This window comes from Postia placenta (genome assembly GCF_002117355.1).
Source record: "Postia placenta MAD-698-R-SB12 unplaced genomic scaffold POSPLAscaffold_13, whole genome shotgun sequence".
In the NCBI taxonomy this organism is placed as follows: Eukaryota; Fungi; Basidiomycota; class Agaricomycetes; order Polyporales; family Adustoporiaceae; genus Rhodonia; species Rhodonia placenta.
The window spans coordinates 620,091-634,492 of record NW_020169844.1 but is presented as its reverse complement, the minus strand read 5'-3'; the positions used below and the strand labels follow the sequence as shown (position 1 = coordinate 634,492).

The following is a 14,402-nucleotide window of genomic DNA, read 5'->3' as shown; positions in this document are numbered from 1 at the left end:
TTCCAGCTTTGGTGTGACACCTTGGAAGGGGACCAGGTCTTGGTGTAATATATCTTGCAACATCGCCGCGTGGAAATGCCGGTCGAACCTCCCGTCCAGGTGCAGATTTTCTAACTCCATGACTTTGAGGATCGGCGCGGGCCCGAAGCCATGCAGGCCACAGCGTACAGCATACATGCTGGGATAGCTAGGAATATTGATTCGGAGGGAGCGCAGATGAAAGGAGTGTGCTTCCAGAAGCGCCAGGATAGTGATTATTTCACGAGCGCTGTTGACCAAGGTCTGCCCATCCGGGAATTGCTCGTCATCGCACACGCTATCTGTGTCCAGCAAGACCGCCAAGACGTCTATGGGCGCGTTGCGCGAGCGCGTCAGATACACAGCTTCCTTGGTAAACGACGGCGCCGTTGAGTCAGTGAATTCGATGGTGGTCCATAACCGCGGGGTATCAAGGGCAATACCGCGCCAGCGTCGACAGGTATGCGACACGCGAAGCTCAAAGTTGAGGTCCGCAGTTGGGACGTCCTCTTGATCACCACTATGACGTGTATCACCAACAAGCAGGAGGTGTTCGTCCGCTGAGTCGTGGACGGGAGCTTCTGGCATACCGAGCAAGAATACATGTGCGATGAGCTCGTCAGGCAACGCGTCGAAAACGCAACGTCCGCCTGGGGGCGGGATGCGGGGATTGGCTTGGGGGTCGTCCATTTGCATTGCCCTGGTACGCTCGCGCGTTCGGCGGCACAGCTGTAGACCCGTAAATTCGCATGAATGACCTCTTCCGATTAGAACCACGCACAGAGGACTGACCGCTTGAAGCTGTTCGGAGACAACCGCTGCGGCCAGATATTACTTATTAGTATGTAACGTCGGCGTCCCGGCCGGGGACGGCCATACATTTGGTAGGAGAGCCGGCCGGGCTGTTGCGACGTGATGGGGGTCGCGCAGGCGCAGAGAACAACGGGCAGTGATCACTCATTCTTCCCTCGCCCACGACGCAGACTCGGCGGTGCAGGTCAGCCAGCCACGCCCGCCCCGTTCTTGCTCCTTGTCGACAGGTACGTCGCTTTCATTTCGAGCATATCTCATCTAATCAAGCAGCGATGCAGACCGGCTCGGTCCTTGTCTCGCACCTGCTTCACGCAGGCTGTATTCCCTCCCCAAGTCGCTCTTTACCTCCAACCGCCATTCTGTCGTTAGTCCGTCATGCGTATATCGCCCAAACATTTCAAGAAGCGGTCAAGTGATGCGCTCGACGCCCGCGAACCATCCGTTGCTGGTTTGAGTGGTTCCGTCACAGCGTCCGCACTTGCCGCTACCGGATCCAGCCTCATCCTCAACGCTTCGGGCTCCGTCGAGAGTGTTTCTATCTCGGACTATTCGTTCGCTTCAGCAACTGTAACAACCTCACCAACTCTGATACCGATGTCATCTATCGTACCTTCTGCATCTGCGTCGGCCGCCTCTGACATCTCCAGCAACTCCGCTATACCCGTCGGGACGGTAGTGGGCGCATGTGTCGGTGCGTTTGCGGGTGCTGGTCTCATCATCTTCCTCGTCTACACCTACTCGAAGCGCCACCTTAGCGGTGCCGGCGCCCGCGATGGTGGGCGAGGTGAGAACTGGAAGAAGCTGCACGACAACCATGATGGCGCCCCGAACTCGCCGTCGCATGACAGCTCGCGGGAGATGGAGGAGAAGAACCGTGCGCTGTTCAAAAAGTCCACGCCCAGCGTCCGTACGACGCGCACCAAGCTCTCCGACGAGGACCACGGATTCGGCATCCCGCCGTTCGAATTCTCAAAGTACCACCCCAATCTCGCGCAGGAGCTCGCTCTCGAGAAGCCCGCGCCGGCGTTCGTCGCTCACCGCGGGGACAGTGGCGTCTCATGGGACGGTTCGACGGTCCATGACGACTCTTTCCTCTCGATGCGCTCTGTGCGCGTCGATTCGGGCACAATGTCGCCTACGCTAGGCTTGGCCAAGCCGACGCCTGTGGCAACATCGTCGGCCATCCATAAATGGGAGTCCGCGGAGGTGCTCACTCTCGGGGAAGAGGACGTTGCCGGGCCGAAGGAGGTCCAGAATCCGTTCGCGGATGTCGCCGAGCAGCGGCGCAGCGTTGCCAATCCCTTCTTCAATGCGCAGGAGCTCCACCGCTCGCCGACGAACCGCAATCGTAGTCGTAGCAACAGCCGCAGCGGGAGCCGTACAAGCCGCATCAGTCGCACGCGCAGCGCCAGTGATACTCGTAATGCGAGCTACCGCCAGTCCGAGCGCCTCTCGAATCCGTTTGCGGATGTGCAGGAAGTGCCGGTATACCGTGTGTCCCCGCCGGCCCAACACGAACACACGGACTCGGTCGCCAGCAACTCCAGCGGAAACATGTTTGGCGAACATGCGATGAAGTCCCTGATTGCCGCTCTAGACCTGACGCAGGAAGAGGTTGAGGGGCGCCTGCGCGCCGTCTCGATGCACGAGTCGACGATGTCACGCTTTTCGACGATCACTGGCGATGAGGCCATCGCGACAATGCGTGCATTCCCTATGCCGCCTGCCACCGAACAGAGGTTCCCATGATTGTAACTTATCTTGCTCTTCTGCGCTCTTTGCCCATTTACCCGACCGTCCGCTCATGTCTGCTGTGAGTCGTCGCGCGGCACGTTGCTCCGCTGCTTTGAGCTGTCGCGAGCTGCGCGGCAGGCGCGGTCGATCCGCAATGATCCCGCAATTCCACTCTGCGTCCCTATCTCTTCGTCGTACAGCTCCTCTTCCCAGTGCTATATTCTCCCATCGACTTGCTCTCTGCGGCACCTCCGCATGATCTGGCATCGGCGCTACCTCAAGCAGTCCCGGCCTGAGGACATTTTCATTACCTTCACTAATTCACAATTCACGGGACACTCGCGCTGGCTTACCCTCCAATTTCCGTAATGTACGACTTCTGCTCCCCCTTTGTCTGAAGGCATATCGCCCAGTTATTTATGTTAGTCCGTCTATCTGAAGACGGCAACCCTTCGCCTGTCCCTCCATGCAGGGCACCAACCCTTTTGTAGGCAATGGCCGGCCGCGATGGCCACTGCCTCACTCCGTGTCAATGTAGTAGAATGAGAATTGATTTTTTTCCTGCGTTGCAGGGCTGTCGCTATGTGTACATGATTTATACAAGTGCGAGGGCGCTGGAGCGCTGGCGTTCGATGGTCTATCGTCTCGTGTTCTACATAGTCATTGCCATTAGATAGCCTGCAGCCGTGTCTGCCCAATCGCAGGTACAGTGAAAACGTTCTCAACATGATGCAGCCAAGCAGACGACCCAAAGCGTCAATGCAGATGTCCGTATCACAAGCACCAGCCGGGACCAGCATGCCCTCGCCCTACCTAGCTGCAGCTCCGAGTCAGTCCCTGCATCACGATGACGCATTCGTCCACGAAAAGCACGGGCCTCCCGGAGTGTCAAGCGTGACATGGATGCCAAGGCTGGACGTCCGCTGCGGACGCACGGGCACCACGCCCTCCACGGGCGCCGCGAACGCCCACAAAGGCGCGGCACCGAGCTCGATGTCGCCCGGGCGTCCACGGCTGTCTCGCCCGACGATGCACCAGCCGTCGCCACATGTCCGCACGACGGCGACACGCTCGCCCGCCGCGAGCGCGAGCTCGTCCGGGAGCGTGGGGCGGAATGCCTGGCGGACCGTGCGCGTGTGCGCGTGCGCGTCGTCGAGCGCAGAAATGGAGGACGCGGTCGAGTATGTGCTCGTGCGGTACGCGCCGTGGCGGCGCGAGGCCCGCGGGCCCGGCACGGAGGGGTCGGAGATGGGTTGGGAGGAAGGGCCGGGCTGGGGGAGGGTGGAGGTGCCGGACACGGGGCGCAGCAAGGAGCTGCGCCGCGAGCCGGTGGGCAAGGGCACGGGTACGCGGGAGACGGGCGGGAGGGGAGTGAGGTGGTCGGATGCGGATCCGGCTTCGCGGGTGACGAGGATTCGGTCTGGGAGGACGACGCTTGCGGTGAGCTGAGCTCTAGAGACTTCTCGCCGTGCGCGGGTCTCCCTGTGCACAGGGAACGGTGAGCGTTGCGTGCTGGATGTGGGGCTCGAGGGACTTACATCGACTCCTGGGGGGCAGGGGCGACGTCCGGGATGCGCACGCCCAGCTTGTCTCTCCGCGCTTCACGGTGCTTCCTGTAGAAGTGGATGCCCAGCCAGGATCCGCCTACGAGCACGATGACGAGGGCGACAATGAGCCCAGCGAGCTGGACGTCGTCGTGGCGTACAGAGTCGGGCGAGGAGCTTAATGCGCCGCCTAGGGGATCGGTGGAACGAGCGAACACGGTCGGGCTGGGGGCCATGGTGGGGAGCGCTGCTTGGGACAGCACTCAAGAAAGAGATAGACAGGTTATAAGTCCAAGTGCGCCGCTGTGTCGTGCGATTGATGTCCGCCCCGTTTCGGCTCGCAGACGTAGCAGCCTAGACGTGGTGCATGGAGAAGAGTGAAGAGAGATAGGCCCTGAGCTTGTCTACCGTTGCCTGATAAATGTGCATACCAGCGCGCGCTCAAACAGGACACATTCCTGTTCTGAAGAGGATGTGGACGTCTTCGGCTTGGCCTCGTGGGAGCTAACCTTACCTCGAGATGGAATCATCACACTCAGCATTGATCGCGGACCGGGATCATGAGTTTGATTACCACTCGCCGAGCGTGTAAAGCGAGATCCGAAGAAGTAGAGGCAGAAAGTTCAGGCGCAAGCACTCCGATACAGACTTTGGGCTCACCTCGAGGTAGGCATGACTGGGGAATGCAATGGTACAGGTTGATAGTGAGGCGATAACTGCATCAACGCGGCCAAGGCGGTAGAGAACAGAAGCGCCGCGATGACACATTAGATCTTGCATTAGATCGTGATGACATTGTTTCGGACAGGTGTTCGGGTACCTGAAGAATGAGCGCAGGAGAGGATACAAAGCGGTCCAGTAGAACAGAGTGGTCACCGGATGGCGAGTCGCGGCATCGACGCCCGTTGATGTCCTCCCCCAAATCCATTGGCGTTTCCGGTATCCAGTGCAGCTGATTAGCTTGCTATTCGCGCCGTTTGAAGTCAGTTGAAGTACGCCACCGAGAGAAGCCAAGAACAACGGCCTGACAGTGCGAGGACCTCGGCGAGATCAGCGCTACGTTGCATTCGCATGGCGGTCAAGCCCAGGGGGGCAATATATAACCTTGATGCTAGAGACTGAAGGCAGTTCCCAATCCATGGCAGCCTGCCTGTAGTCGCCGTTCGCTTCAGAGAGCCGAGGGGTTGCGCGACCTTGTGCGTACTTGGACATGCGTTTCGCTTACCGTTTCAGGGAGACAGGTATCTGTTCGCTTGGAACCCAGCGCTTAGACCGAGTCGACGCTCTCAGTTTCAACGCGTCTTGCCAACGTCCGGTCCATTGCTAATTCGGCTTTGTGAGAGCTCACTCACGCTCGACGTGTCGCCAGCATGGAGCGGGCGATATCCGACATGAATGTGGATTGCGATGTAACTCTCATTGAATGTCCAAGATCGCGCTTCTGTGGAAGGATGGGACCACATTTCAGGCACAAGCACATCGGCGTAGATCCACTGTGACTCACCTTGGGCGCAGTCCAGGTGGGATGATGCTGGGAATGTTCGGGGATACGACACATTATCTCCAATAATCAGCGCGAAGCATGCAGAGCTAGATGTGTTGCTGTCATGATGTTCTGTGGACGTGGTCAGTGTGGCAGAAAATGGAAGATCACCGCCAGGACATATGCATGCCACTGTTGATATTGTTCCCCACGTGAGAAGAGAGCTACCTACGGAGACATCCCGAATGTGGTAGAGGACAGTAGAACGTCGACATGAAGTAAATTGCGCATCTTCCAATCAGGTTGTGAGGTGAAAGGTGAATTCTCGTTGCCACTGTCTGCGTCATACATGATCTCGAGTAGTCCAATCCGAGAGACGGAAGACATGTGGAACACCGGAGCTGAACGTGGTGTTGTGATTCTTAATGAAATCAGCGTTGCCATTACGTGGAATGAGGCTTTGCCATGTGAACGTCACAAGACGCATAAGGTTAGGGACAAGACTTCACCCTTCGTACCTGACACGTTCCCGACGGGGAATTGTGCCCGATGATGTACGAATTTCGGCGGCTATTGGGCGGAATCACTTGCAAATGCTCATGCTAGCTATGTGAGTAATCCGTATCTATCAGGTCCAGGTCCAGGGGTGCATCTCGACGGTGTCAGTTCTCATGTGAGTGGATGCTAGCGTGCACTGTACTCATGAGTCTGTGATCTTCAGCGAGATGAAAGACAGGACAGGACACAGAGGGCTCACCTATACGTTGTGTTGTTCCGAGCCATCTATTGGCAGCTGCCGTATTCTGATCGTCGAACACATTCAGCGAGACGCGAGACCGGGCATTGCGTGTGGAACCAAGTCTTTGTTAATAAAGCCCCAGGGCGTTCCATGAGTTTCAATCACGGCCCGTGTTCAGAGACCGAGGTCCCGTCTAGCCGTTGTCCATTGATTCCAGGCAAGCAAAAGGCCAAGTGTTGCTTATACACTGAGTATAGACGTTGAGCTTTATGGAGGTGCCAAGGGCATCCAGTTTGAGGAAAAGCAAGTTGCTGCAAGACCGTCATTCCGAGATGAGCGATTGACAGCAAACCGATTTGGGGATACCCGCGCGCCTCTTTTGGTCCACCTGCCTATCCGGGAAGGTACTGGTGGCTGAACATGGCTGAGAGTGGTATGTCAAAGCGGATACACGCTATGCATTTCATACAGAATCTTCTGAGTTGTTCCTGCATAAGCAAATGTAAATATTGAATTAGTGCTTTGATATGTAGGCTGGCAGTGTTGCCCAATCGGGAAAGTCTTACCTCTTGAAGTTATAAGCTTGAGCAGGACTTCAGGAGACACTAATAGATGCCCACGGGTCAGGAAAAAATATGGTACCCCAAAAGATAAATGTCCGGGAGTCATGCAGGATTATATTCTCAACGGGATGGGAAGGTGCCCAGCCACCTTCACTACCAAGATAGGCAGGTGAGCCAAATAAAGCACGCGCTCGCTCTGGTCCAAGACGCGCGCCTCAAGTACGAGACCATGGCATTGGTATGACCGTACCATGGGCGATCTAAGGGTCGCATAGAATGCGGCTCTGGAAAAATTCCAGCCATCACACCATGTGAGTGAGTGTCTAGATCGATCGTGAATAGATCTCGACTGTAGCCACATTCTGGCCACAAGGAAGTATACAGTCTGTGTGTATTCGTACTGGTATACTAAGAGAATATTTTAATTAAAGTGAAGAATCGACCAGGCTGAGACCTAGTTTGTCTGATCAAAACTATTGTCTAGTGCTCAGGTGCGCACACAATCGGTCCCCAGAACGCTCCCGGTGAGCAAGGATAAAGTAATCGTTTCCTATGGTCTTCCTCACTCATTGTAGTTCTTGGCCAACGAGGGTGTGACCGGAGGAGATCCTCTAATTGGTCAGCTGGCGTAGGATGCTCAAGTCTGTAGCTTCAGGATACATTCCCGCCTTCGTCGCCTTTGAAAGATCAGATCTCGCGCAGACTCGACTAGAAAGAGCAACGTCTACCCGCAGGTCACCTCGGAGTATATCACGACCAACCAGGTTGTAGTAAATGATCGTACATATAGCATGGGTATCTGTTCTTGTCCGCAACGTAGAGAATGGTCAGTGGCTTGCTTTTATCAGCATCAGGGGTCAGGCGTGGTGGCATGTTCACGGCTGAAAGGAACAGAATATGGCCCCGTCCGAAAATCTTCGTGAAGGCGACGCTCCCTGTATCTCTATGCAGGGAATCGACCGTTTCGTAGGAAATAGTTAGCTACGATGGCCGTTGCCACAGATCACATGCAGTATCATGAGTTTCGTGGTTTTCTGTGCGATGCAAGGTTATCACTATGCGTACATAATTCCTAAAAAGATATGCGGGGATGCCGGAGCTCTGGCACTCGATGGGCTGTTGCCTTATATGTTATATGTAGCCGTCGCAGTTGAATAGCCTACAACCAGATTCTCTCGAGTGCAGACACGACGAAACTCCGTTATACGTCGTAGTCAAGTCCATAGCCCGAAGCGTTCATGCAGGTGTCCATATGACAAGCTCCAGTGATGTATGCCGCTCAGACCTTCGGAATGCCCTAGCCAACCCGGCGGAGGCTTAGCAGCTATATCACGATGTCGCATTTGTCCACGAGAAGCACAGGCCTCCCGTGGTGTCAAGCGTGACATGGATGCCAAGGCTTGACGTCCGCTGCGGACGCACGGGCACCACACCCTCCACGGGGGTCGCGAACGCCCACAACGGCGCGGCACCAAGCTCGATGTCGCCCGGGCGTCCACGGCTGTCGCGTCCGACGATGTACCAGCCGTCGCCGCAGGCCCTCGCGACCGCGACACGCTCGCCTGCCGTAAGCGCGAGCTCGTCCGGAAGCGTTGGGCGGAATTCCTGGCGGACGGCGCGCATGTGCACCTCGTCGAGCGCAGAGACGGAGGATGCGATCGAGTATGTGCTTGTGCGGTACGCGCCATAGCGGTGCGAGGTCCGCGGGCCGGAGAAAGAGAAAGAGCCTGATATAGGGCGGGCGAATGATACAGACTGAGGGCGCGGGATGGACTCGGGCACGGGACGCAGCAAAGTGGTGGGTGAGGGCGCGGGCACGCAGGAGACGGCATCCTCAGTCGTGGGGTGGCCATTCACGGCGGCGGGTACACGGATGGCCTCTCGGGTGGCGGGGGCCCTGTCTGGGAGCCGGGCCCTGGACATATTCCGCTGCGCTCGAGTCTCACTGCGTGCTCGAACGGAGTGGTCAACATACGTGCTTGGGTTCATCGAGGGGACTTGCATCGCTTCTGAGGGGATGGAGTCTGCGTTTAGTCTGTCTCTTTGGGCCGCGCGCCGCTCTGTGTAGAAGTGGATGCACAGCCAGATTCCGCCTGCGAGCACGATGGCAAGGATGACTAGGACTCCGGCGAGTTGCACGCTGTCTTGGCGAACGGAGTCGTTGAGCGTCTTGTATGGGCTACCCAGAGGCGGAGACATGGTGTGAGTTGCTGCCTGTGGTCAGCAGAAATTGAGCTAGATGAAGTGTAAGTGTACGTGTCATGTTATCGACGGCTTGCAGACGAAGCAGCATGGACGCAATGCGCGAGAAGAAGTAAAGAGAGATAGGGAGCTTGCTTGCTGCTCCCTACCAAAATTGCAAGCCGCCGCACGCCCGCACAGCGCTGCGAAAGCAGAACACGGTGCTGTCCTGAAGACGCAGCATCGATACCGGTAGGGCGAGATGTCCTTTGTAACGTGTTGGAGCTCCCCGTATCCAATATAGGTTATCACCTTGAGCCGTTCAAAGTTAACTGAAGTCCATGGCCGGGAGGACCGAAGAATGGGAGGCCTGAGGCCTAAGCAAGCTTGCTTCTCGGGAGCATTAGCGGTGTATTCGCTCGCGAGTGTGAAATATATTGTACCTCCTCAGAGTCGAAGACTCGAGACGACTTCCAGCTTTCCTCAACTTAGAAATAGTCGGACCCCCTTTGTCTTCTAAGGGCAGGGGCGACGTAGCCACGCAGCTTTAACTTGGCACTGCAAATCGTCCACCGCGTCAGGACGACAATTATCCGTTCTCGAGCCCAGAGGGTGACTGCCGAACAATCCATCCGACGACCGCAAGGTGCAGAAGCGTTCGAGGCGGGCACATGCAAGTAATTACGCCCGCATTCGCGCCAGAATCGGCAGCTCATGCCCTGATAGTACAGCTTTTGTTCAGCGACAACAAGGAACACTGGAGAGCTTGACGATCTACGCAAGAAGACACACGCCTTGCTTATTTCGTCGTTCTTGATCAGGATGAGATGGCGCCTAGTCCGCATGTGGACGTAATGAGTGGTTCATGATCACAGTAACAACTGAGCAAACATCAGTCTTAGACCAAAAGCAGATAAGAACCATCCTGGAATACCACGGCGCGGGTTGAGAGGAGGCGAGCGTGTTCAATATCCACAGCCGAATTCGGAGATCGGTTGTCGCGCGTCTCGCGATCGACCGGTTCGTGCGCCACCGTTGCGATGTGCGCTCTCACCTCTTCTCTGCTTGTTGCATGCCCCCGCCCGCTCTCCGCCCTTGGCCAACACAGGGGGCTTACTGACCGGCCTAGCTAACTTATCCCAGTCGTTCATTTCACCCGACATTCGTTTTTCTCGCTCGGCCCCACGATTGTTGCAATACTAGACGTGAACACGAAAACCAACATAGCAACGTCAAAGAAGCGTACGAAGATGGCGCCCCAATGTCAGTTAGTCAAGCGCAGCGATGCAGGCTCTCAGAACGTCGGCTCTGGGTCGTCGCTGAATGTCGTGATGGTCATCGGCATCGCCGTCGCGTGCGCGATTGTTGTCGGCGGCGCGATATGGCTCGCGGTGCATATATGGAGACAGAGACAGGCGAGGAAGAGGGAGGACAGGCGCTCCTCCGCTTTCGTAACCGTCCGTGGCGTCGTTAGAGAGGCCCCGGAGACGGCTCCTACACCTAGGTGCGTTCTCTCCCACGAGCAAGCTTATGGTCACCAACCCAGTCGTGCAGAGGCCCCCAGATGCGGCAGGGCACCGGATTCTCGCGATCGAACCTCACGGCGAGCGTCGTAATGCCCGACAAGACGGTCCTGCCCAAAGACGCGACGCGCGAAGAGATCATCGAGTACTACACCGCCGAGGGCAACCTGCCGCGCCCCTTTGCGCCGTTCGCACCACCCCCGCATCCCGGAGGGAATGCGCGCCCGGAGTCCACGGGCTCGTTCCTCTCCGTCCTGTCCGGCTCATTCCGCAGCAGTGCGTATTCGTCCAACCGCGCGTCGACTGCGTCGTCGTTCTCCGTGTTCGACGAAGGCAGCAAGCGCAAGGTGCGGCAGCTGTTCAACCCGACGCTGCCGGACGAGCTGGTGATCAGCCTGGGCGAGCGTGTGACCCTGGTGCAGAGCTACGACGACGGGTGGTGCATTGTTGGGCGTGACAGCGTGTTCAAGCCCGGCGAGGTCGACCTCGGTGCTGTGCCCGCGTGGGTGTTCGTCAAGCCCGTCAAGGGCCTCAAGGCGGAGCGCCCGATCCGGACGACCAGTCTCGGTGTCACCGTCACCCTCGACGCGCCCGGCGGCCCGAGGGAGGACGTCATCTCCTGGTCCAACTTCTGATTCCTCTGTCCGACCATTTATTTATCACGACTCCTGCGCCAACCCCTACCAGCTGCATTTGACTGTAATCGCGCATTTCGTCTCAGTTCAGCGTTCATCCCTGGCCCCAACGATACGTATAGTCCCCTGCCACTTCCCCCATATACCCCTTCAAGCTGTAGCTTCATCCCCGGCTGCACTGCCCAGACCCGAGTCCCCACACTGGATGTTTGCTACCGGCGTGCGCCTAGCGCCCACGTCGTTGTGGACTCGACGCCATACTTTTGCGGCTCTTCTTACCTGCGTCGATCGTCCGCCGATTCTACTTACTCGAGGCGACCATCCCATTGTATGGGTTGTAGCGTAGGCTCGTGTGCCTCGTAGGCATCCACAATATTCGCTTCAAGTTGTTGTGACCTAAGTACTAACCGTATCAGCCATGATATGTCGTGTAGTCGCACCCGGTTGTGTAGAATGTATTAGATTGTCATTAGCTTTCGCTACATCGCTGCATGGAATCCATATAAGATACCGTCCTAAGTTCTGCAAGGCAGAGCGTTGAGCGCTTAAGAGCGTCTCATTCGGTCTTCTTTCTGTATGTTCTCCAAGCCGCCACCACCATCTCCGTCCCACATTCTCCGTACACACGTCGCCCAAGTCAATGTCATCCACTTCTCCGACGACAACGAACGCCTGTACTCTGGTGATTCGTCGGGCACTGTCACCATCACATCGACGCGCACGCTGCGCCCCACCGCGGTCTGGCAGGCGCATACGGACGGTCTACTAGGCATCCAGGAGTGGGAGGACAGCATCATCACGTCCGTCTGCCGCATGTTACTTGTAACTGAACGGACTTCGCTGACGCGTCCTGCTTCGGTACAGCCATGGGAGGGACAATAAGCTGCACGTCTGGTCCGCCGCACGCGATGCAGAGCCTGCATCGACCATTGGACAGTCTGCAGCTTCCCCCGGGCTGCAGACGCCAACGCTTCGTTGCTCGATGGATGTCAACGCGCTGAACTACTGCCGATTCTCGCTCCTGCCGCGGCGCGAGGGGCAGGCCGCACTCATCGCGCTCCCGAATCTCGTGGAGTCGTCCTTGGTGAGTCCGCCAATGTGTAGACACGGCTCCCTCGTCGCTCAGCGCAACTCTCATACCAGGCAGACATATGGGATCTGTCCTCGCAGCAACGATTGCACGCCGCGATCGGGAAGGCGGGCCTGCCGTCGAAGTTGCCTGACGGGCGTGGGGCCAATCCCACAGGTGCGCTCATTCGCTTGCTTGTTCCCTCACACGGATCGCTGAGTGCTCAATCAGGTATTATCATGTCGATACACCTGTATGAGGTCGCGCATCCGCATATATCTGGGCAGACGCAGCTGCGGCTGCTTTGTGCGTACGAGAACGGCGGCGTGACGGCATGGGGATATACCCGGAGCGACAGGGAAACATCCGTTGAGGGTGCAGGCTGGGAGTCTATTTGGAATGTCAGACTCCACGTTGAGTCCGGTATGCGCTCCTTGAGGTTATCGTTTAGGCCAAATGTTGACGGAATTTGCTAGTTATGGCCATGGCGGTCTCTCGCGACAATAGCTTCGCTCTCACAGTGTCTGCCGACCACCTGATCGGCCGTTACGACCTGCAGGCACGTCCCTCTCGAGACTGGGTCGTGTGCTAGGTGCTGGCTAACACAAGGCCAACGTTCTGGCAGGCTGCCGAGGAGGCCCAGGATACATCGGCAGTCTGTACGATCCACCGGACCAAACACCCAGGGAACGGCTCCGTTGCCATTCGAGATGACGGACGTGTGTGTGCCGTGGGTGGCTGGGATGGAAAGTGAGTGACAACTCACAGGCATCCTCGAATCGCTCACGAGTGAGTCGGCGCAGAGTTCGACTGTACTCCACCAAGTCTGTGAAACCTTTGGGGACGCTTGTGTACCACAAGAAGAACTGCCAGTCCGTATCGTTCGCGAGGTATGGTACTAGCGCAGCGGACGTGGGTTCTGTCCCAGGCGATGACAGCGAAGACGAGATGGGGGAGGAAGATCAAGCTGAAAGGAGCCGGTGGCTCGCCGTCGGGAGCCAGGATTGCAGAGTGTCTATATGGGGTCTCATGAACTTCAGTGGAGGAACGTGAGCCGTGCTGGTAGGTGGCTGGTTTCTGTCGAACTTACCGTATGGGCCTTCCGCTCAACACCTTACCGAGACTGGGTAATCTCGTTGACTCCAAGAGAACGGCAAGGCGATGAAGCATGAAGTGCAGCTCGCCAGATGAATGCAGTATTGGTGTTGCAAACATCATTGTCTTCCAAAACTGAATGCGGACGAATGATCTCTCACTCTCAACTTCCGCGTTTTCCTGCTCTGCAGACAGCTTCGACGAGCAATTGCACCATACATCATACAGCTCTCAGAGGGAGTTACACTATGGTCATGCCTACCATTTAACACATCCAGGCTAATTTCCTTTCATGGTACGACATCCGAGCTGGAGCTCGTTCTCCGGAGTCCGGCTGGGCGGATCCCTCATTCTTATGCTCTGAGAGGCAATTCTGTCCGTGGGGCACTCGGACTCCTTGCCCTTACGCAGGGCCTGGCGGCAGTCATATGCGTCAGCCATGTGTAATTGGTGACGCTGTCAACACGGACTCTTTCTTGGACTCCTCTACTTCCATTATCAATTTTGTGATGCAGTTCCACGACACCGATCACGTCGCGCCCCTCGACGAACGTCTCGAACTTTCATCGCTTGGAGTTGGAGTCGCCGTCTTCAGGGTCCTGGTGAGAGAGAGTACCACCGTTCTCCGCGCACTCTTACGGTTTGTTCCTACTGTGGGCTGATCTCTGCTGCACGACGTAAGAATTATGACGTCGTGTGCCCTGGAATGCGGCGCTCCTGCTCTGTGCAAGCCGATCCTCAGGACGGTGGAACGTATCGCTGTACTGGATGCTGATATGCTCCGCTACGGGAATATCGAGCTATAATGAAACATGTTCAGCGCCGCGCCTGTGATCTTGCCTGCTTGAGATTGTCGCAGCTAATGACTCGTCGTGAGTGAGCGTCAGAGATTATTAGATGCTGTGTCGGTGGAGGCGAGGAACGTTGAGATCTGATTGTCATATAGGATGCCACCCGCTGGGTACTAACGCGTGTTCTGTAAGGCTGGGACAGCCGCTGATGAAT

General features: G+C 56.9%; 6 protein-coding genes across 6 annotated transcripts in view; 3 read left to right on the top strand and 3 right to left on the bottom strand.

Annotated features, from left to right (window-relative positions):
• POSPLADRAFT_1184641 (hypothetical protein) overlaps nt 1-714 on the bottom strand; it is a gene marked incomplete at its 5' end in the record, with an annotated part of 2,364 nt that extends 1,650 nt beyond the window's left edge. The window contains one exon of the mRNA XM_024489093.1: nt 19-714. Within this exon, the coding sequence (XP_024335727.1) occupies nt 19-714 (696 nt within the window). The remainder of the gene's footprint in view (nt 1-18) is intronic.
• A 277-nt stretch (nt 715-991) lies between these two features.
• POSPLADRAFT_1067381 (hypothetical protein) lies at nt 992-4,291 on the top strand (the record flags this gene model as incomplete). The annotated part of the gene is made up of 4 exons (XM_024482180.1): nt 992-1,058; nt 1,110-2,570; nt 3,270-4,005; nt 4,058-4,291. The coding sequence occupies exons 2-4, from the start codon at nt 1,207-1,209 to the stop codon at nt 4,289-4,291; spliced, it is 2,334 nt and encodes a 777-aa protein (XP_024335726.1). The 5' UTR covers nt 992-1,058; nt 1,110-1,206.
• Nucleotides 4,292-8,223: 3,932 nt separating this feature from the next.
• POSPLADRAFT_1152024 (hypothetical protein) lies at nt 8,224-9,093 on the bottom strand (the record flags this gene model as incomplete). The annotated part of the gene is made up of 1 exon (XM_024486611.1): nt 8,224-9,093. The coding sequence occupies one exon, from the start codon at nt 9,091-9,093 to the stop codon at nt 8,224-8,226; it is 870 nt and encodes a 289-aa protein (XP_024335725.1).
• Nucleotides 9,094-10,406: 1,313 nt separating this feature from the next.
• On the top strand, nt 10,407-11,233 carry POSPLADRAFT_1049096 (hypothetical protein; the record flags this gene model as incomplete). The annotated part of the gene is made up of 2 exons (XM_024479660.1): nt 10,407-10,579; nt 10,630-11,233. 2 exons carry the CDS (start codon nt 10,407-10,409, stop codon nt 11,231-11,233), a joined length of 777 nt encoding a protein of 258 aa, XP_024335724.1.
• A 576-nt stretch (nt 11,234-11,809) lies between these two features.
• POSPLADRAFT_1075788 (hypothetical protein) lies at nt 11,810-13,355 on the top strand (the record flags this gene model as incomplete). Its single annotated transcript, XM_024482857.1, has 7 exons — nt 11,810-12,033; nt 12,098-12,317; nt 12,377-12,479; nt 12,534-12,725; nt 12,779-12,885; nt 12,928-13,052; nt 13,106-13,355. 7 exons carry the CDS (start codon nt 11,810-11,812, stop codon nt 13,353-13,355), a joined length of 1,221 nt encoding a protein of 406 aa, XP_024335723.1.
• Nucleotides 13,356-13,676: 321 nt separating this feature from the next.
• On the bottom strand, nt 13,677-13,838 carry POSPLADRAFT_1049094 (hypothetical protein; the record flags this gene model as incomplete). Its single annotated transcript, XM_024479659.1, has 1 exon — nt 13,677-13,838. One exon carries the CDS (start codon nt 13,836-13,838, stop codon nt 13,677-13,679), a length of 162 nt encoding a protein of 53 aa, XP_024335722.1.
• Between the last annotated feature and the right edge of the window lie 564 nt (nt 13,839-14,402).